This window comes from Saimiri boliviensis, chromosome 3 (genome assembly GCF_048565385.1).
Source record: "Saimiri boliviensis isolate mSaiBol1 chromosome 3, mSaiBol1.pri, whole genome shotgun sequence".
In the NCBI taxonomy this organism is placed as follows: domain Eukaryota; kingdom Metazoa; phylum Chordata; class Mammalia; order Primates; family Cebidae; genus Saimiri; species Saimiri boliviensis.
In genome coordinates this window covers 8735562-8758715 of record NC_133451.1, presented here as the reverse complement: position 1 = coordinate 8758715, position 23154 = coordinate 8735562, and the positions used below count along the sequence as shown (strand labels likewise).

General features: G+C 39.7%; 1 protein-coding gene across 2 annotated transcripts in view; it reads left to right on the top strand.

Annotated features, from left to right (window-relative positions):
* The window catches only part of SLC2A9 (solute carrier family 2 member 9), a 238334-nt gene that overhangs the window by 203793 nt on the left and 11387 nt on the right, over positions 1 to 23154 (top strand). For both annotated transcript variants that reach the window (XM_074395890.1, XM_003934679.4), the window contains exon 11: positions 3432 to 3559. In XM_074395890.1, the coding sequence (XP_074251991.1) occupies positions 3432 to 3559 (128 nt within the window). The remainder of the gene's footprint in view (positions 1 to 3431; positions 3560 to 23154) is intronic.

Genomic DNA, 23154 nt, shown 5'->3' with positions numbered 1-23154 from the left:
GAAAGTCACAGAAAGTGAAATGACAACACCCAACCCTGGTCAGGCTTCAGAATTGCTGTGAACTGATTCCCAGGGGGTGACACAAACACTTTCTGACAATGAAATATTCTGCAGACCCAAAGGCTGGTTTTATTATATTGTACTGTGTAACCATTGTTCTCACACATTTCCATAGATACCTTTAAGATATAGAGTCTAATTTCTTTGTAGTGAACAGCGTTTCAAATCTTATCAAAATCAACTTTCTGAGCATTTAACTTATATAAGCAAATATTGATGGAATATCTACTCTGGAGGAAATGCCAGGCAAATGGAGACAGTGCCTACTCTCATGGGGGCTCACAGCATAGTGGGAGGTGAGGGAATGGCCTGTTCCAAGTCATTTTTGATTTGTTGGAGTGCAGACTTTGCTGGCAACATAGTGGGGTGATAATGGTGAAAAGTCTGGAGAGATTCAGACTTGAATGGGTCCTGGCTTTGTGGCTTTGTCACCCTGGGTTGCTTGGTTGGGTCAACTTGCTAAGTGACAGCGTATGTGCAATGCTCACCTGGAAAGCTTTATCTCAATAGAGGAAGAATTGTCTCCAAATTCAGCCCTTTCCTTTCATCCCCCGAACTGCAGTCTGAGCCTTTTGAAACGCCCATTTCCAGGCTAGGCATGGTGGCTCACAGCTGCAATCCCAGCACTTTGAGAGACCAAGGTGGGCAGATCATCTCAGGTTGGAAATTCAAGACCAGCCTAGCCAACATAGAGAAACCCCATCTACTAAAAATAAAAAATTAGCCCAGTATGATGGCACATGCCTGCAATCCTAGCTACTCAGGAGGCTGAGACAGGAGAATTGCTTGAACCTGGGAGGCAGAGGTTATGGCAAGCCAAGACTGCACCATTGCACTCCAGCCTGAGCAAGACTCTGTCTCCGAGAGAGAGAGAGAGAGACACAGAGGGGTGGGAGGGAAGAAAGAAAGAGAAAGAAAGAAAGAAAAAAGAAAGGAAGGAAGGAAGGAAGAGAAAGAAAGGAAGGAAGGAAGGAAGAGAAAGAAAGAAAGAAAGAAAGAAAGAAAGAAAGAAAGAAAGAAAGAAAGAAAGAAAGAAAGAAAGAAAGAAAGAAAGAAAGAGAAAGCAAGCAAGCCCACCACTGCCTCCTCCCTGGACTGCCCTGACAGACCCCTGCATCCATCCTACACTCTTCCAGGCTTTTCTCCAAACAGCAGTGACCTCTGTGAAATGCAAATCGATCACCTCAACTGCTGCATAGAAGCAAGAAGAGGTTTTCTTTGACTGTGAACCCTTCTCCATGACCTACAAGAGGCTGCTTCATTGGCCCTGCTCACATTTGCTCTCTCACCCCTTCAGGAGTCTGGATGATTGGCCCCTGTTGTAGACATTGGCCCCATCCTTTCACCCATAGGCCCTCTGCTGGCTCCTCCCTCCACCCGACTCGATCTTTCCTAGATCTTCAGGAGCCGTATCTCCTCCTTCAATCCACATCTCCTCCATCTCCTCCCCACAGCACCCTTCCCCACCCACTGCCAAAATAGACAATGCATCTCCTCCAGAATGCTGCTCACATTTTGTGTTTATCTTTATTTAATCGTTTGCTCACTCCCTTTTTATTATCTAGTTCCATAGGCTTTTGGGGAACAGGTGGTGTTTGGTTACATGGATAAGTTCTTTAGTGGTGATTTCCAAGATTTTGATGCACCCATCATCCAAGTGGTACACACTACCCAATTTATAGGCTTTTATCCCTCACCCCCTCCCACACTTTCCCCCCAAGTTCCCAAAGTCCATTGTGTCATTCTTTTCTTTTTGAGGTGGAGTTTCACTCTTGTTGCCCAGGCTGGAGTGCAGTGGCACTATCTCAGCTCAGTGCAACCTCTGCCTCCCGGGTTCAAACAATTCTCCTGCCTCAGCCTCCTGAGTAGCTGGGATTGCAGGCATGTGCCATCATGCCCAGCTAATCTGTGTATTTTTAGCAGAGACGGGGTTTCTAATGTTAGTCAAGCTGGTCTCAAACTCCTGATCTCAGGTGATCCACCCACCTCAGCCTTCCAAAGTGCTGGGATTACAAGCATGAGCCCCCACACCTGGCCCTCATTGTACCATTTGTATGCCTTTGCATCCTCATAGCTTAGCTCTCACTTGTGAGTGAGAACATGTGATATTTGGTTTTCCATTCCTGGCCACACTCCCTTTTTAATGAACAAGTCATCCCAGCAGACAAGGGATTCCCATGAAAGCAAGCTCATGTTGCCTTTGACCTCACTGTTGGAACAGCCACAGCACATATATAATTGTTAGATGTTGACACAATGAATAGCTCTAGTCTAGTGATTTCCAAATTGTGTTCAGTGTCTCTCTAGAGTTTGGTAAAAGTCTCTGAGGAATTTCCCATCCTTCGCCCACACTGTCTTGTCTGAGAAACACCCACATATGGATCTCATTGGTGGCTCCAGTTGGAGATGGGGAGGGGACAGTGGGATCCTAGCAGTCATGCTGAGCCCCAGGTCCTGGTCTGGGCACAGGGCACAATTGCCGGTCTCACTGAACAGGACATGGAGGAATGGAAGGGTACAGACCTCAGACCACGCATGGGTTTGGAAATCTGTGGAGGTGTTTTGGGCTGTGGTGACTGGAGGCTCTCCTGGCATCAGAAAGTAAAGGGTATGCATGCCCTCAATTAAATGCCCTGCAATTACACAGGACAGTCTTTGAAATCAAGACTTGTCCCACCCCAGTGTCAATGATTGTCTCCACTGAGTAACGCTGAGCCACCAAGGCGACTCCGGAACTGGGGCCCACTACACATTCAGTCAAGGAGCGTGAAGGAGACCAAAGGTACCAAGCTGGGAAGGCACTTCTGTCCTCTCTCAAGCAAGGATTAGCAGGGGAAAAAAGACCAGAATTTGTAGGCCAGAGTCCCAAATCTGTGCTCTGCCACTCAGGAGCAGAGTAACCTTTGGCAAATCAGGTAACCTCCTTAGGCTTCAGTTTTCTCTCCCAGGGATATGGTAGCCAATACCTTCCTGACTCACTTATCCTGAATATTAATTGTAAACATTCACAGCACAAGATAGTCAGTAAATATCAGTGTCCTTACACATCAAATTGTTATATACAGTATTCAATTTGTGATGGGTCACAGTGATTTGGAGGGCATTTGGAGAGCCAAGAGGAAGATGAATCTCTCATTTGGATGAGACAGGTTAGAGAAGTGGTTTTTATACATTTAGGGCTCAAGGGCTGAGGGTCGCCTAACTCTAGCACACCCTCCTAGAGCTGTCATCCAGACAGGCAGAGTCAGTTCCTGTTGAAAGAACATTCTCCTGCTGCGGGAGTGGCTCTAAAGTGTGGCAGATGGAGTTGGATGTTGGAAGCATGACCTTCTCAGAGTGATTAACTCCGTGTTCTGGCTCATACATTGCAGGTGGCATCCCGTTCATCTTGACCGGTGAGTTCTTCCAGCAATCTCAGCGGCCGGCTGCCTTCATCATCGCGGGCACAGTCAACTGGCTCTCCAACTTTGCTGTTGGGCTCCTCTTCCCATTCATTCAGGTATGAGTGACAAGGAGTCTTTTGCCCCTGGGATTCCCTTTGATTCTGTAGCCCTTGAGGGATGATTCATAGAGCAGAGGTTGATCTCTCCCCTGTCAGCTGGAAACTTCCTATGCTTTGGGAAAAACCTTTCATCCCTTTCTCTTTCCTGAACCTTTCTAGAGCTGCTCTAAATGCTATGGGCTGCTTCAGAGGGCGTGGGCTAACCATTGCTGAGGATATGCAAAGACTCCTAGGCTAGCAACTCAAACCTACAACCTACTCATCATTTTTGCAATGTGCTCATCACTGTGTAAGACAAATTCCATCTAAGCTCCAGTGCACACTGCAATTCACCACCCATTTGACATCGTCATTGTCATCATCATAACCACAGATAATGGGATCATCATCCCAAGGGTGGCAGTGATCAGTAGGAAAACACCCATACTCAAGAAAGAGATACAAGCTCTTTTTGGGTAGGGAAAGAATCTGATCACTTGCTCACTCATTAATTCAATACATATATATGTTGAGTCCCAGCTATGGTCCAGACACTATTCTTGGCAATGAGGATAGAATGGTAACAAAGCCTGTGTTTCCTGTCCTGGAGCTGAATGAGGAAGCAAAGGAGGCAGAAGTGCTGTTTTAGAGGGGGCAGTCTGTGATGGGCTCTGGAAGGTGACAGTGGAGCAGAGGCCTGAGTGAAGTGAGGGAGCAGAGCGGTCTGGGAATGGTGAGGTCCTGGCTAGAGAAACAGCAAGTGCAAGGGCCCTTAGGCAGGGCTATGTTAGCCTGTGTAAGAGACCGCCCAGAGGCCTGTATGACTGAAACAGAGGGAGCAAGGAAGATGGGTGAGACACAGGATGAGATCAGAGTGTTATCTGGGAGCAAGAACACAAAAGACAAGAGCTTTGCAAGCCTTCTGCAGAGAGCAAGGAATCCAGAAGTATTTGCAGAAGGACGATGAAATTTCCCTGCTCAAATGCCCACCAGGACTCCCTGCTGCCCATGGTACTGGGTGGTACCACCTGGAGAAGGTGAGACTCCATCAGATACATCACCATCCATTCTCGGGGGCTATTTCAATCCTGTCCTCCTCCCCTCACCAACTATTCTGGACAATTACTGTGTAAGACAAATTCCATCTAATAGTTCCAGTGCACACTGCAACTCAGTTCAGTCTGCCTGCTAATTTACTAGTGCCAAGCCCAACACATCCCGGAGATTCTGCTGCCAGCTTGGGTGAGCCGAAGATCTGTATTTACAGTACTGCAAGCCCCAGGCACCCCAACTGCAAGCCTGCATGGCGGCTGTTCCTGCATTCCGTTATGGAGCAGTTGCTCTGTGCCACCTCCCTCCCCCATGCATGGCTTTCTGGGCCCCACATTACCCTCACACGATCCTGAGCTGGAGTTTCTGGTCCTTGCCACTTTACAGGAAAGGAGGTTCAGGAAGCAGACATGGTAAACCCAGGTCCCACAGTCAGCATCAAACCCAGTTTCTCCATCTCACCACTTCTTCCTCGTCCTCGCTCTCCAGCAATCACTTGCTACAGCCTCCCCGTCTTAGAGTTAGAAGGCTGCCATACCCTGTAACTTTCAAGGCATCTTTGACTGTGTTTTAGCAACAACCACTCTATTTCTGAAACATAAATGCTGTTGGGGGCTCTGCGGGCCATGGAATTAGGCAAGGTCCCACACTTATTTACTCCCATCCTGGAGCACCTTCATGTGGCTGCAGTCAGAACATAACAAGTTATCTTTTCAATTGACTTTAAACCTTAAGGGGCTTTTTACAGTTTGGCTCAAAGCCAGCAGAGCCAGGTGTCAGTAAAATCGTCATTATTGTGGCAAAAGTTAACTACAAGCTGCTTCTGTCAACACAGTTCCCCCATCACATTTATAAATTAAGTAGGGAAGTTCCAGCATCTTCACATGGCCCAGTACTGAGATTTGTATATTTGAGAAGCAGGCCACTATCTTCTGAGCCACTTGGGGGTATGGGTGTGAAAGACCTTGCTTGCCTGCCACAGTTTGGGTGTTAACAGCACCAGCATGCCACTTCAGCATAGTGTTTATTGAGTGCTTGCTGTGTGCCGGCGGTACTCCACCACTGCCTAAGCTAGGAGGTAGTACCTGCATGAGCTCAGAGAGCTACCCCACTTCCAAACCTATGTAATTTTTTGTATTTATAAAAACTGGAATCCATTCTTTGCTTTGTTCTTGCTTCCCTTTTCTGTCAGTTATGAGCCATTCCTTATGCCTGTGGGTATTTTCCAAACAAATCTCCTCTGGAAACAGTTCCTGAGTGGTTGGGTATCTCCAGGGTATCTGGGTTTTCAGGGGTCATTCGGGAAACATTGCAGGCGTGAGTGTTGATGAACCTTCATCGGAGCAGGAGCAGCCAGTCTGGACACATGGATGGAGACACTGGGCAGGCACCTGCCTTTAGTATTTTGTGAAATGTCAGCCTTCTGACCCAAGCCTGGGAAGGTAGCCACAGTTAATTTCCTTTCTGTGGAGGATCTTAGCAGGTCGAAGAGCTGGGCTCAGGGGCTGCTGTGAGCAATGATCAGTGCATTAGAGAAAAGCAAGACCAACAAGTTCTGTGTCGCATCCCCCAACCCCAGCCCACCCCAGCCCCACCCACCGGAGCAATGCGTATGTGCCGTAGTCGCCATAAATGAACCATTTCTGACCTTCCTCCCTCCTGAAAGCCAGCTCAGCCACAGTCAAGAGCTATGGTAGTCTACCCGGACTGCCATGACAAAATAGCACAGACTAGGGGGCTTAAACATCAGAAATTTATTTTCTCACAATTCTAGAAGCTAAAAGTCTGAGATCAATGGGTCAGCAGGGTTGGTTTCTCTGAGGCCCCTCTTTGGCTTGTAGATGGCTGTCAGGTTCATGACTATGCCAATTATCATGCCCAGGGTCAGGTTCCAGCTCATGCTTAGGTCTGAAGGGAATAGGTGGTTAGCAAATAGCTGGAAGGACACTCAGGGGACTGTAGGCAGGTGAAATGTAGCTCTCTCATCAGCAGCTCACTCAGCTAGTTCTCTCACACCATCCACCTGTCTTGGCTGCTTAGTTCAGCATTCCCACACATGGCTGCACGGCAGGCTCTCCATTCAGGGTCAGCAGCTTAATTCTTTTTCTCTCTGGGCACCAGAGTTCAAGCTGTGTCCTGGTTCCTCTCTGTCTGTCTTGCAGATGGACAGCTCTGATTCTCTCTTGCTTTCTCTGGGTGCCAGCATGAAAGAATCTGTATGGTGTCAGCAGGGCAATTATACCTTTTACAGATAATAGTGGTGTAGGCCCAAGGGATGGCCTTCCCATGTTGTGGCTACATGGATGTGATAACAAGTGGAGTTACATGCCTGCACTCCAAACTCGCTGAGTCACTCTGGATGCTTACCTCAGCCTACCCTTGACCAAAGCACAACCTTACAGCTGTCTTCTCCCTGTGTCCTCACATGGTCTACCTTCTGTGTGGCTCTGTCTGTGTCCTCATCTCCTCTTCTGAGGATAGCAGGCTATTGGATTAGGGCCCACCCTAATGACCTCATTTTAACTTAATCACCTCTTCAAAGGCCCTATTTCCAAATGAAGCCACATCCTGAGGTGCTAGGACTTAGGACTCAATGTATGAATGTAGCGAGGGACATGGTTTAGCCCATTGCACCTCCAAGAGAAACTACTCACACATCTTGATTGTTTCACTTATTCCAATGAGTGTCAGTGGCAAATGTATTCCAGCCCTCAGACAGACCCCTAAGAAGCCTGAACTTATTCCTCAGAATAAAATATCTGAGCCAATAGAGCCACAGACAATGGCACAAATTATACCTATATTGTAGCCTATGTATTAGCAGAGGGCCCTGGGCATGCTCCTCAAGCATGGATTTCCTCTAAGCATGAGTTTCCTCACCTGTAAAACAGGGAAAACCCTTAACCTTCTCATCACCAACAGAAAAGGGAGGCCACTGTGGTTGTGGGGAGGAGCCAATGTGGGCTCCTCATGCTCACCTCCACACGCTGGCTCTGGGATCCTGTTGCTAGTATTTGCTGTGGTCAGCATCAGTGTTGCTTGCTTGGGCACTCTCTTACAAGGCCTGCAGAAAACTCAGTCTTCAGTGTGAGTGCCAATATTTTGTGATTTGAAAAAAAATTGCATGCAAATGTATGCCTCTTTGATTCTACTGGAGTTGTAAACCTGTTTGAGTTCAATAAACTCCAGAGAGTAAATTATTCTTTTTCACCTGAAGAATATTGGGTCACGTCCTGAATGCCTCAGCAGAGTGAGATGGGCAGGGCTAGTCAAACTTTTTCTGATGTTTTTGTTTTGTTTTTCTTCAACTTTTATTCTAAGTTTTGGGTGCTTGTGTAGGGCGTGCAGGTTTGTTACACAGGTAAACATATGCCATGGTAGTTTGCTGCACAGATCAATCCATCACCTAGGTATTAATATTAAGCCCAGAATCCGTTAGCTATTCTTCCTGACACTCTCCCTCCCCCACAATCCCCTGATAGGCCTTAGTGTGTATTGTGCCCCATAATGTATATGTTCTCATCATTCAGCTCCCACTTATAAGTGAGAACATGCAGTGTTTGATTTTCTGTTTCTGTGTTAGTTTGCTGAGGGTAACAGCTTCCAGCTCCATCCATGTCACTGCAAAGGACACAATCTCATTTCTTTATATGGCTGCACAGTATTCCATGGTGTATATGTACCATATTTTCTTGATCCAATCTATCATTGATAGGCATTTGGGTTGATTCCAGGTCTTTGCTATTGTGAATAATGCTGCAATGAATATACACATGCATATATCTTTACAATACAATGATTTATATTCCTTTAGGTAGATACCCAGTAATAGGATTGCTGGGTAAAATAGTATTTCTGCCTCTAGGTCTTTGAGGAATCACCATGCTGTCTTTCACAATGGTTGAACTAATTTAAACTCCCATCAACAGTATAAAAGTGTTCCTTTTTCTCTGCAAGCTTACCAGCATCTGCTGTTTCTTGACTTTTTAATAATCGCCATTTTGACTGGCATGAGAAGGTATCTCGTTGTGGTTTTGATTTGCATTTCTCTAATGATCAGTAATGTTGAGCTTTTTTTGTAAGTTTGTTGGCTGCATGAATGTCTTCTTTTGAGAGGTATCTGTTCATGTCCTTTGCCCACTTTTTAATGAGGTTGTTTTTTGCTTGTAAATTTTTTTAAGTTCTTTGTGGACTCTGGATATTAGATCTTTGTTAGATGGATAGATTGAAAATCTTTCTCTCATTCTGTATGTTGTATGTTCACTCTGATGATAGTTTCTTTTGCAGTGCAGAAGCTCTTTAATTGATCCCATTTGTCAATTTTTGCTTTTGTTGCTATTGTTTTCGGCATTTTTGCTATGAAATCTTTGCCTGTGCTATGTCCTGAATGTTATTGCCTGGATTTTCTTCTAGGGTTTTTATAGTTTCGGGTTTTACATTCAAGTCTTTAATCCATTTTGAGTTAATTTTTGTTTAAGGTGTAAGGAGGGGGTCCAGTTTTAATCTTCAGGGTATGGCTAGCCAGTTATCCCAGCAGCATTTATTGAATAGAGAGTCCTTTACCCATTGCTTGTTTTTGTCAGGTTTGCCAAAGATCAGATGGTTGTAGGTGTGCAGTCTTATTTCTGAGTTCTCTATTCTGTGTGTGTGTGTGTTTGTGTGTGTGTGTGTGTGTGTGTGTCTGTGTGTGCGAGAGAGAGAGAGAGAGAGATGAAGTTTTGCTCTTGTTGCCCAGGCTGGAATGCAATGCAATGGTGCAATCTTGGCTCACTTCAACCTCCACCTCCCTCCCAGGTTCAAGTAATTCTCCTGCCTCAACCTCCCAAGTAGCTGGGATTACAGGCATATGCCACCACAGTGGGCCAATTTTGTTTTAGTAGAGACAGAGTTTCACCATGTTGGTCAGGCTAGTCTCAAACTCCTGACCTCAGGTGATCCATTTACTTCGGCCTCCCAAAGTGCTGAGATTACAGGCATAAGCCACCACACCCAGCCAATTGCCACATATTTTTAGCGTAATTTATCATTATGTAATAGTATATTCCGAAAAGAGTTCTTTTTCTCCAAATTGGAGAGTATGGAACATTTTTATAACCATATCTAACATGAAAGATACATTTACAGAGGTGATGTGACTTTAGCTAATAGCTTGTATGTAAACTAGAAAGGAGGAATTCATGCGGAGGACAAAGTGTCCCGACCTGGTGAGTTCTACTCTCTCTCTCTGTCAGGTCTCTGCAGCTTCAGTTCTCCCTGGGGCTCTCACGAGATTCCCAGGACCTCAGGGGTCAGCTACCCTGCCTCTGATCTCCAGGCTGGGCCGTGGGGTGTGACCTGCTGCCTGTGTGAGTTTCTTTCTTTTTAAAAAAAAAATTCTTGTATCCTACTCCAGCTTTTTCCCTGTAAAATCTCATTTGGTGCTTGTTCACCATGCATGAATTACTGCTTAAGTTTAGATTCTTCTACATATACTATATTAAATGGGTAATTTTTATTAGTTTAATTTTAAATACATCATATACATTAATAGTATGAAATCATATATTTAAGAAAATTCTTTTTATTTTTTATGGGTACATAGTAGGTGTATATATTCATGTGGTCCATGAGATATTTTAATGCAGGCACATAATGTGTAATAATCACATCAGAATAAATCAGGTATCCATCACCTCAAGCACTTCTCATTCCTTTGTGTTACAAATATTCCAATTATACTCTTAGTTATTTTTCAATGTACAATAAGTTAATGTTGACTGTAATCACTCTGTTTTGCTAACAAATACTAGATCTTATTCATTCTACCTTACTTTATTTTTGTGCCCGTTAACCATCCCCACTTTCCCCTCCATACAAACCCTTCCTAGCTTCTGGTACCCATCACTGTACTCTCTATCTCCATGAGTCCATTTGTTTTAATTTTTAGTTCCCACAGATAAATGAGAACATGCAAAGTTTGACTTTCTGTGCCTGGCTTATTTCACTTAACATAATATCCTCCAGCTCCCTCCATGTTGTGTAAATAACAGAATCTCATTCTTTTTCATGGCTGAATGGTCCTCCATTGTGGGTAAATACCATATTTTCTCTATCCATGTATCTGTTGAAGGACACTTAGGTGACTTCCAAATCTTGGCTACTGTGAATACACTGCCACAAACATGGAAATGCAGCTATACCTTGAATATACAATTTTCTTCTTTGGGATATACACCTAGCAATGGGATTGCAGGATCATATGGTAGTTCTATTTTTAGTTTTTTGAGAAACCTCCAAACTGTTCTCCACAGTAGTTGTACTAATTTACATTCCCACCAACAGTATGTATCATATTGCTTGTCTTTTGGATAAAAGCCATTTTTAGTGGGATGAGATGATATGTCCTTGCAGTTTTGATTTGCATTTCTCTGATGATAAGTGATGTTGTGCACCTTTTCAAATGCCTGTTTGCTCTTTGTATGTCTTCTTTTGAGAAATGTCTATTGAGATATTTTTCCATTTTTAGATCAGATTATTAGATTTGTTTCTCATTGAGTTTGACTTTCTTGTGTATTCTGGTAATTAAACCCTTGTCAGATGTGTAGTTTGCAAATATTTTCTCTCATTCTGTGGGCTGTCTCTTCACTTTGCTGACTGTTTGCTGTGCAGAAATATTTTAAGTTGGTGTGATCTCATTTGTCCATTTCTGCTTTAGTTGTTTGTGCTTGTAGGATATTTCTCAAGAAATCTTTGCCCAGATCAATGTCCTGGAGAGTTTCCTCAATGTCTTTTAGTAGTTTTATAGTTTGAGATCTTAAATTTAAGTCTTTAATTCATTTTGATGTTTGTATATGGTGAGAGATAAGGTGTCTAGTTTCAATTTTTTTGTTGTTGTTGTTTGGATACCTAGTTTTCCCAGCAACATTTATTGAAGAAACTGTTTTTTCCCTAACATGTGTTTCTGGCACCTTTGTCAAAATGAATTCACTGTAGATGTATGGATTTATTTCAGGGTTCTCTATTCTGTTCTATTGGTCTTCGTGTCTGTTTTATGTCAGTACCATGCTGATTTGGTCACAATAACTCAATAACACAATAACTTTGGTATAATTTGAAGTCAGATATTGTTATTTTTTCAGTTTTGTTCTTTTTGCTTAGGATGACTTTGGCTATTCTGGATCTTTTGTGGTTTCATATAAATTTTAGGATTATCTTTTCTATTTTGTGAATTACGTCACTGGTATTTTGATAGGAATTGCATTGGATCTGTATATTGCTTTGGGTAGTATGGGCATTTTAACATTATTGATTCTTCCCATCCATGAATGTGGTATATCTTTTCATTTCTTTGTGTCTTCTTCAATTTCTTGCATTTCTTTCATTTCTTTGTGTCCTCTTCAGTTTCTTTCAGAGGCAATGAAAACTATAAAACACTATGCCATGATAACTATTAAACACATTTCTCTGATAATTAGTGATTTTTCATTTATTTGATCACGTTTATTCCTAGCAACTTTATTTTATTTGTAGCTATTGAAAATGAGATGACTTTCTTGATTTCTTTTTCAGATTGTTGACTGTTGCCATATAGAAATGCTACTGAATTTTGTGTTGATTTTGTATCCTGCAACTCTACCAAATTTGTTTATCAATCAGTTTTAATATTTTTTGGCTGGGTGCAGTGGCTCATGCCTGTAATCCCAGCACTTTGGGAGGTGGAGGCAGATAGATCACAAGATCAGGAGTTCAAGACCAGCTTGACAAACATGGTGAAACTCTGTCTCTACTAAAAATACAAAAACTTAGCCAGTAGTGGTGGTGCATGCCTGTAATCCCAGCTACTCTGGGGGGTGGGGCTGAGGCAGGAAAATTGCTTGAACTGGGGAGGCAGAGGTTGCAGTGAGCTGAGGTCGTGCCATTGCACTGCAGTCTGGGCAACAGGAGAGAAACTCTGTCTCAAAAAAAAAAAAAAAAAAGTATTTTTTGGTGGGGTGGATTTTTTTTTTCAAATATAAGATCATATCATCTGCAAACAAGTATAATTTGATTTCTTCCTTTCCAATTTGGATCCCCTTTATTTTTTAATTATTATTTCAATAGTTTTGGAGGAGCAGGTGGTGTTTGATTATATGGATAAGTTATTTAGGTGTGATTTCTGAGATTTTGGTGCACCCATCATCTGAGCAGTTTATACTGTACCCAATATGTAGTCTTTTATCTCTCACCCCTCTCCTTCCCCTCAAGTCCCCAGAGTCTATCACATTGTTCTTATGCTTTTGTGGGCTCATAGTTTAGATGCCACTTGTAAGTGAGAACATATGATGTTTGGTTTTCCATTCCTGGATTACTTCACTTAGCATAATGGTCACCAACTCCTTCCATTATTTCATTCCTTTTATGGCCGAGTAGTATTCCATGGTATATATGTATCACATGTTCTTTATCCACTCATTGGTAGATGGGCGTTTAGGCTGGTTCCATATGGTTGCAATTGTGAATTGTGCTGCTATAAATACGTGTATAAAGTGTCTTTTTCATATAATGACTTCTTTATCTCTGGGTAGATACCCAGTAGTGGGGTCATACTGGTTGTACTAGTTTACATTCCCATTAGCAGTGTAAAAGTGTTCTGCTTTTACCACATCTATGCCAACATCTATTTTTTTTGTTTTTAAATTATGGCCATTCTTGCAGCAGTGAGGTAGTATCACATTGTAGTTTTGATTCACATTTCTCAGATAATCAGTGATTTTGAGCATTTTTTCATGTTTATTGGCCATTTGTATATCTTCTTTTGAGCCTTGTCTATTCATGTCCTTAGCCCACTTTTTGATGGGAATGTTTGTTTTTTTCTTGATGATTTGTTTGAGTTCATTGAGATTCTGGTTATTAGTCCTTTGTCAGATGCATAGGGCTAATGCATTTTACTCTGCTGATTATTTATTTTGTTGTGCAGAAGCTTTTTGGTTTAATTAAGTCCCATCCACTTATCTTTGTTTTCGTTGCATTTGCTTTTGGATTCTTGTCATGAACTCTTTGCCTAAGCCAGTGTCTAGAAGAGTTTTCCCAATGTTATCTTCTAGAACTTTTATGGTTTCAGGTCTTAGATTTAAGTATTTGATCCATCTTGAGTTCATTTTTGTATAAGGTAAGAAATGAAGATCCAGTTTATTCTTCTACATGTGGCTTGCCAATTATCCTAGCACCAGGGTGTCCTTTCCCCACTTTATGTTTTTGTCTGTTTTGTTGAAGATCAGTTGTCTGTATTTGGCTTTATCTCTGAGTTCTCTATTCTGTTCCAATGATCTACATGCCTGTTTTTATACCAGTACCATGCTATTTTGGTAATTACCTGAAGTCATGTAATATGATGCCTCCAGATTTGTTCTTTTTTCTTACTCTTGCTTTGGCTGTGTGGGTTCTTTTTGTTGTTGTTGTTCCATATGAATTTTAGGCTTGTTTTTTTCTAGTTCTGTGAAGGATGATGATGATATTTTGATGGGAATTGCTGGAATTTATAGATTGCTTTTGGCAATATGATCATTTTTACAATATTCTACCCATCCATGAGCATGGGATGTGTTTTCATTTGTTTGTGCCATCTATGATTTCTTTCAGCAATGTCTTGTAGTTTTCTTTGTAGAACTCTTTCACCTCCTTAGTAAGGCATATTTCTAAGTATTTAAAATTTTTGCAGCTGTTGTAAAGGATGTTGAATTTTTTATTTGATTCTCAGTGGTCGTTGTTGGTGTTTATAGTAGTGCTACTGATTTCTATACATTGATTTTGTATCCTGAAACTTTGTTGAATTCATTTAACAAATGTAGGAGTTTTTTTGGATGAATATTTAAAATTTTCTAGATATACAATCATATTATTGGTGAAGAGCAACACTTTGACTTCCTCTTTACTGATTTAGATGTCCTTTATTTGTTTCTCTTGTCTGATTGCTCTGGTTAGGACTTCCAGCACTATGTTGAATAGAAGCAGTGAAAGTGGGCATCATTGTCTTCTTCCAGTTCTCAGGAGGAATGCTTTGAAATTGTCCCCATTCAGTATAATGTTGGCTGTGGATTTGTCATAGATGGCTTTTATTACATTAAGGCATGTCCTTCTATGCTAATTTTGCTGACGGTTTTTATTATAAAAGGATGCTAGATTTTGTCAAATGTTTTTTCTGTATCTATTGAGATGATTACCTGATTTTTGATTTAAATCCTGTTTATGTGGTTTATCACATTTATTGACGTGGGTATGTTAAACCAACCCTACATCCCTAGTATGAAACCCACCTGATAATGATGTATTATCTTTTTGATAAAATGTTGAATTCAGTTAGCTAGTATTTCTGTGGAGGACTTTTCCATGTATGTTCATCAGGAATATTGGTCTGTAGTTTTCTTTTTCATTATATCCTTTCCTGGTATTAGGCCAATCTTCATATAATGATTTAGGGAGGGTTCCCCCTCTCTCTGTCTTTTGGAATAGTTTCAGGAGGATTGGTACCAATTCTTCTTTGAATGCCTGATATAATTTAGTTGTGAATCCTTCCGGTCCTGGATTTTTTTGTTGTTATTGCCAATTTTTTATTACTGTTTCAATCTTACTACTTGTTATTGGCTTGTTCAGAGTTTCTATTTCATCATAATTTAGTCTAGGAGGGTTATATAGTTTCAGGAATTTATCCATCTCCTCTAGGCTTTCTAGTTTGTGAGCAAAAGGTGTTTATAGTAGCCTTGAATGAGCTTTTGTTTTTCTGTGGTATTGGTTGTAATATCTCCCATTTCATTTCTAATTGAGCTTTTTGGATCTTTTCTTTTCTTGGTTAATCTCACTAATGGTTTATTGACTTTGTTTATCTTTTCAAAGAACCAGCTTTTTGTGTCACTTATCTTTTGTTTTGTTTTGTTTTGTTTGTTTTGTTTTGTTTTGATTTTATTTAGTTCTGCTCTGACCTTTGTTATTTCTTGTCTTCTGCTGGGTTTCAGTTTGATTTGTTCTTCTTTCTCTAATTGCTTAAGGTGTGAGCTTAGATTGTCTATTTGTGCTCTTTCAGGCGTTTTGATGTAGGCAATTAAGGTTATGAACTTTCCTCTTAGTGCTGCTTTTGCTGTATCCCGGAAGTATTTTTTTTAATGTTTAAAAAAATTTTTTATTATACTTTAAGTTCTGGGGTACATGTGCAGATCATGCAGGATTGTTACGTAGGTATACACATGCCATGGTGGTTTGCTGTACTCATCTCCTCATCATTTACATTAGGTATTTCTCTTAATATTATCCCTCCCCAATCCCTCCACCCACTGCTATCCATCTCCTAGCCTCCCTCACCCCCCAACAGGCCTTGGTGTGTGATGTTCCCCTCCCAGTGTCCATGTGTTGTTATTGTTCAACACCCACTTATGAGTGAGAACATGCAGTGTTTTGTTTCCTGATCTTGTGTCAGTTTACTGAGAATGATGGTGTCTAGCTTTACCCATGTCCCTGCAAAGGACATGAACTCATCCTTTTTTATGGCTGCATGGTATTCCATTTTGATTGGTTACATCACTACTATTATTCAGTTCAAAGAATATTTAAATTTTCATTTTGATTTTATTATTGACCCATAGAACAAGAGCAGATTATTTAATGTCCATGTGTTTATATAGTTTCGAGGGTCCCTTTTGGAGTTAGTTTCCAATTTTCTTCCATTGTGGTCTGAGAGAGTACTTGATATTATTTCAATTTTTAAAATTTATTGAGACTTGTTTTGTGGCCTATAATATGATCTATCTTGGAGAATGTTCCAAGTGCTGATGAAAAGAATGTATATTCTGCAGTTGTTGGGTAGAATGTTCTGTAAATATCTGTTAAGTCCATTTATTCTAGGATATAGTTTGAGTCCACTGTTTCTTCATTGACTTTCTGTCTTGATGACCTGTCTAGTACTGTCATTGGAGTATTGAAGTCCCTGACTATTATTGTGTTGCCATCTATTTCCTAGGTCTAGCAATAATTGTTTTATAAATTTGGGAACTCCAGTGTTAGGTAAAAATATGTTTAGGATTGTGATATTTTCCTGTTGGACTATTTCTTTTATCATTATATAATGTTGCTCTGTGTCTTCTTTAACAGTTGTTTCTTTTAAGTCTGTTTTGTCAGATATAAGAATAGCTACTTCTGCTCACTTTTGGTGTCCATTTGCATGAAATCTATTTTTCCACCCCTTTACCTTAAGTTTATGTGTGTCCTTATGTGTTAAGTGAGTCCTTAGGTGTTAGGTGAGTCTCTTGAGCATGGCAGATACTTGGTTTGTGAATTCTTACCCATTCTGCCATTCTGTGTCTTTTAAGTGGAACACTTAGACCTTTTACATTCAATGTTAGTATTGGGATGTGAGGCATTGTTCTATTTATCATGTGAGTTGTTTGCCCAAATAACTTTTCTTTCCATTATTTTATTGTTTTATAGGCCCTGTGAGACTTATACTTTAAGGGAGCTCTATTTTGGTGTATTTCAGGGTTTTGTTTTGAGATTTAGGACTCCTTTTAGCAGTTTTCATAGTGCTGGCTTCGTAGTGGTAAGTTCTCTCAGCATTTGTCTGAAAAAGACTTTATCTCTCCTTAATTTATGAAGCTTAGTTTTGCTGGATACAAAATTCTTGGCCTATAATTATTTTGTTTAAGGAGGCTAAAGATAGGATCCCAATGTCTCTGACTTGCAGGGTTTCTGCTGAGAAACCTGCTGTTAATCTGATACATTACCTGATGCTTTTGCCTCATTGCTCAAAAGATTATTTCCTTTGTCTTGACTTTAGGTAGCCCAGTGACTATGTGCCTACATGATGAATTTCCTGGGTGTTCTTTGAGCTTCTTGTATTTGGATGTCTAAATCTCTAGCAAGACTGAGAAATTTTTATTCAATTATTCCCTCAAATAAATTTTCCAAACTTTTAGATTTCTCTTCTTCCTTAGGAACACCAATTATTCTTATGTTTGGTCATTTAACATAATATTAAATTTCTTTGAGGCTTTGCTCATTTTTTTTAATTCTTGGATTGTGTTAATTCAAAAGCCTTGTCTTTGAGCTTTGAAGTTATTTCTCCTACTTGTTCAATTCTATTGCTAAAACTTTCCAGTGTATTTTGCATTTCTCTAAGTGTGTCTTTCATTTCGAGAAGCAGCGATTGTTTTTTCTTTATAATATCTACTTCTCTGGAGACTTTTTCATTTATATCCTGTATTTTTAAAAATTTCTTTAAGTTGGTTTTCATCTTTCTCTGGTGCCTCCTTGAGTGACTTAATAATCAACCTTCTGAATTCCTTTTCTGGCAAATCAGTGATTTCTTCTTGGTTTGGATCCATTGCTGGAGAGCTAGTGTGATCTTTTGTGAGTGTTATGGAACCCTGTTTTGTCATATTACTAGAATTATTTTTCTGGTTGCTTCTCATTTAGGTACACTGTTTCAGTAGAAAGATCTGGAACTCAAATGCTGTTGTTCAGATTATTTTGCCCCATGGGGTGATCCGTTGATGTGGTGCTCTCTCCCTTCATCTGGGGATGGAACTTCCCAAGAGCCAGACTGCAATGATTGTTGTTGCCCTTCTGGGTCTAGCAGCCCCAGTGAGGCTGCTGGCCTCCAGGCTAGTGCTGGGGTTTGTCTGCAAAGAATCCTGTGATGTGATCCATTATCAGGCTTCTGGCCATGGATACCAGTACTTGCTCTGGTGGAGGTGGCAGGAAAGTGAAGTGGACGCTGTCAGAGTCCTTGGTTTAGTTTTATTTAGTGCACTGTTTTTCTCAAATGCTGATTATGCTAGCAGCTAAGTTGTCATACGGACAGACTCAGGACCTCTGGTTAGCCAGGGTGTTGTAGGTGTTATTTTCTCCTTCTTTGCAGCAGGGTTGTTCTGTTATGAGTTGCTGTAATGGCTTGAGTTGCTTGGCCTCCAGCCAGGAGGTGGTGCTTTTGAGAGAGCACCAGCTGCGGTAATAGAAGGGGAATATCTATTTTTTTTTTCTTGTCTGTTTGTTCCAGCTAGGATTTCCAGTAATATTTTGAATAACAGTGGTGAAAGTGGGCATTTATCTTGTTCCACATCTTAGAGGAAACGCTTTCAGTTTTTTCCCATTCAATCTGTTGCTACCTATGGGTCTGTCATATATGGCTTTTATTGTATTTAGGTATGTTCCTTCTATACTCAGCTTTTTTGACAGTTTTTATCATGAAGAGATGTTGAATTTTATAAAAAACCTTTTTCAACATTAATTGAATTAATCATATGGTTTTTGGCCTTCATTCTGTTGATATGATGTATCACATTGATTGATTTGCATATATTGAGCCATCCTTTCATCCCTGGGATAAATTCTACTTGGTAATGGAATGATCTTTTTAATGTGTTGCTGAATTTGGTTTGCTAGTATTTTGTTGAGGGTTTTTGCATCAATATTCATCAGAGATATTGGCCTGTAGTTTTCTTTTTGTGATGTGTCTTTGTGTGGTTTGGGTATCAGGGTAATACTGGCCTCATAGAATGAGTTGGAAATACTCCTGCCTCCTCTATTATTCAGAATAGCTTTAGTAGGACTAGAATTAGTTCCCTTTTTTTTTTTTTTTTTTTTTTTTTTGAGACAGAGTCTCACTCTGTCACCAGGCTGGAGTGCAGTAGTGCAATCTTGGTTCACTGTAACCTCTGCCTTCCATGTTCAAATGATTCTCCTGCCTCAGCCTCCCGAGTAGCTAGGATTACAGGTGTGTGCCACCATGCCCAGCTAATTTTTTTGTATTTTTAGTAGAGATGGGCTTTCACCATGTTGGCCAGGATGGTCTCGATCTCTTAACCTTGTGATTAACCCACCTCGGCCTCCCAAAGTGCTGGGATTACAGGCATGAGCCACCAGGCCTGGCCAAATGAGTTCTTCTTTAAATTTTCAGTGTAAAATTCAGCAGAGAAGCCATCAGGTCTTGGGCTTTTCTTTACTGGAAGACTTTATTATGGCTTTAGTCTTATTACTTATTATTGGTCTACTCAGGTTTTAAATTTCTTCATGGTTCAATCTTGGTAGATTGTAAATGTCTAGGAATTTATCTGTTTACTCCAGTTTTTCCAATTTATTCACATATATGTATTTATAACAACCTATAAGCAAGTATATGATTATTTGAGTTTCCACAGTATACATTGTAATGTCTCCTTTTTTATTTTTTATTTTATATATTTGGATCTTCTCTCTTTTTCTTAATCTGGCTAAAGTTTTGTCCATTTTGTTTATCTTTTTTAAAAAACTAACTTTTCATTTTTCATTGGTGTTTTTTATATTTTATTTCAGTTTCACTTACTTCTGCTTTGATCTTATTATTTCTCTTGTCCTACTGATTTTGGGTTTGGTTTTCTCTTTCTTTTCTAGTTCTTTAAGATGCATTATTAGGTTGTTTATTTAAAGTTTTTCTACTTTTTGCATGTAGTCTATTGCTATAAACTTATCTCTTTTTATTTTATTTTTTGAGACAGGGTCCCACTCTGTCACCCAGGCTGGAGGGCAGTGGTCTGATCAAGGCTCACTGCAACCTCAACCTCCCAGGCTTAAGCCATCCTCCCACCTCAGCTTCCCAAGAAGCTGGGAGTACAGGCATGTGTCACCATGCCTGGCTAATTTTTTGTGTTTTTTATAGAGATGGGGTTTTGCCATGCTGCCCAGGCTGGTCTTGAACTCCTGAGCTCAAGCAACCCACCCACCTCAGCCTCCCAAAACACTAGAATTACAAAACTTTACCCTCAATACTGCTTTTGCTGTATCTCATAGGTTTTGGCATGTTATGTTTTCATTTTCACTGGCTTCAAGAAATTTTTAAATTTCCTTCTTAATTTCTTCATTGACCCATTGGTCCTTTGGGAGCATATTATTTAATTTTCTTGTGTTTGTGTATTTTAAAAGTTGCTTTTCTTATTGATTTCTACTTTTATTCATTATAATCAGTGAAGATACTTAATATGATTTCTGTTTTGTTGAACATTCTAAGACTTTTGTTTTGTGGCTTAAAATAGGATCTATCCTTGAGAATAATACATGTGCTCAAGAAAGAATGAGTATTTTGCAGCCATTGGATTAAATGTTCTGTAAATATCTATTGGGTCCATCTGGTCTATAGTACAGATTAAGTCTGATGTTTCTTTGTTGACTTTCTGTCTGGATGATCTTGTCCCACACTGAAAGTAGGGCGTTGAAGTCTCCAGCTCTTATCGTATTGGGATCTAGCTCTCTCTTCAGTTCTAATGATAATTTGCTTTATATATCTAGGTGCTTCAACGTTAGGGGCATATATATGTATAATTGTTTTATCCTCTTGCTGAATTGACCCATTTATCATTATATAATGACATTCCTTGTCTCTTTTTATAGTTTTTGTCTTGAAATCTATTTTTTTTATATAAATATAACTACTCCTATTTTGTTTTGGTTTCTATTGGCATGGAATATATTTTTCCATCTCTTTATTTTTAGTCTATATGTGTCTCTATAGGTGGAGTATGTTGCTCATAGGCAACAGATCATTGGTCTTGTTGGTTTTCTTTTTGTTGTTGTTGTTGTTGTTGTTGTTGTTTAATTCATTCAGCTGCTCTACTCTATGTCTTTTGGTTGGAGAGTTTAGTCCATTTACATTCAATGGTATTATTGAAAATTAGGGACTTGCTCCTGCCATTTTGTTATTTGTTTTTTGGTTGTTTCATGGCCCTTCCCTCCTTCCCTCCTTTCTTTTTTTTCCTTCCTCCCTCCCTTCCTTCCTTCTTTTCTTCCTTCCTTCCATCTTCCTTTTTGTTAAGGTAATTTTCTCTGATGTATGTTTTAATTTATTGCTTTTCATTTTTGTGTATCTGTTGTAGGTTTTTTGATTTGAGGTTACCATAAGGCTTGCAAATAACATCTTGTAACATATTATTTTAAACTGATGACAACACTGATTGTAAAAACAAACAAGCAAATAGAAGACTAATAAAAACTCTATGCTTTATATTCATCTCTCTCTTCTTTTTAGCTTTTTGTTGTTTCTATTTATATCTTATTATACTATCTATGTCTTGAAACATTGTTGTAGTTATCACTTTAATCGGTTTATCTTTAGTCTGTCTTCTCAAGATGTAAGTAGTTTACACACAGCAATTACAGTGTTATACTATTCTGGTTTTTTATCTACTTGCTATTATCACTGAGTTTTGTACATTCAGATAATTACTTAATGCTTGTTAACATCCTTTTCTTTCAGATTGAAGAACTCTCTTTAGCATCACTTACAGAACAGGTCTAATGTTGATAAAATCCCTCAGCTTTTCTTTGTCTGGTTAAGTTTTTATTTCTCCTTCATGTTTGAAGAATATTTTCACTTATATACTATTCTATGGTAAAAGCTTTTTCTTTAGCATTTTAAATATGTCATGCTACTCTTTCCTGACCTGTAAGTTTTCCACTAAAAATCCTGCTTTATTTATTCAGATGTATTAGAACTCCTTTGTAGGTTCTTTCTTTCTTTTCTCTTGCTGCTTTTAAAATCTTTGTTTTAATCCTTGACTTTGGACATTTAATTATGAAATGCCTTGAGATAGTCGTATTTGTGTTAAATCTGCTTGGTGCTCTATAACCTTCCTGTACTTGAATATTGATATATTTCTCTAGGCTTGGAAAGTTCTCTGATATTATTCCTTTGAATAAACTTTCTACCCTGATCTATCTACCTCCTCTTTAAGGCCAATAATTCTTAAATTTGCCCATTTGAGGCTGTTTTCTAGCTCCTGTAAGTGTACTCCATTCTTTTTTTTTTCTTTTGCCTCCTCTGACTGTATATTTTCAAATAATCTGTCTTCAGGCTCACTAATTCTTTCTTCTGTTTGATCAGTTCTGCTATTGAGACTAATACATTCTTCCATGTCAATTAAATTTTTCCACTCCAGGATTTTTACTTGATTTTTAAAAATTATTTTAGTGTCTTTGTTAAATTTACCTAATAGGATTCTGAATTCTTTCTCTATGTTAACTTAAATTTCATTGAGCTTCCTCAAAACAACTATTTTGAATTCTATTTGAAAGGTCATTAGCTCTGTCACTTTGGAATTTGTCACTGGTTTCTTTTTCAGTTTGTTTTGTGAGGTCATGTTTTCCTGGATGCTCTTGATGTTTGTAGATATTTGTTAATGTCTGGGCATTGAATAGTTAAGTGTTTATTGTAGACTTCACAGTATGGGTTTATTTGTACCTATTCTCCTTGGGAAAGCTTTGCAAGTATTCAAAGGGAGTTGAGTATTGTGATCTAAGTCTTTGATCACTTCATCCATTTTTGCATTATGGAGATCCTAAACCTGGTAACTCTGTGACTCTTGCAGACTCAGAGAGGTACCATCTTGGTGGTCTTAGGTAAGATCCCAGAGAATTCCTTGGATTACCAGGCAGAGACTTCTTCTCTTCCCTTACTTTGTCCCAAACAAAGAGTCTCTTTCTCCATGCTGAGCTGCCTGGATCTGGGGGAGGGTTGACACAAGTACTCCTGTGGTCATCACTGCTGGAATTGCACTGGGTAATACCTGAAGCCAGCATAGCAGTGGATCTTG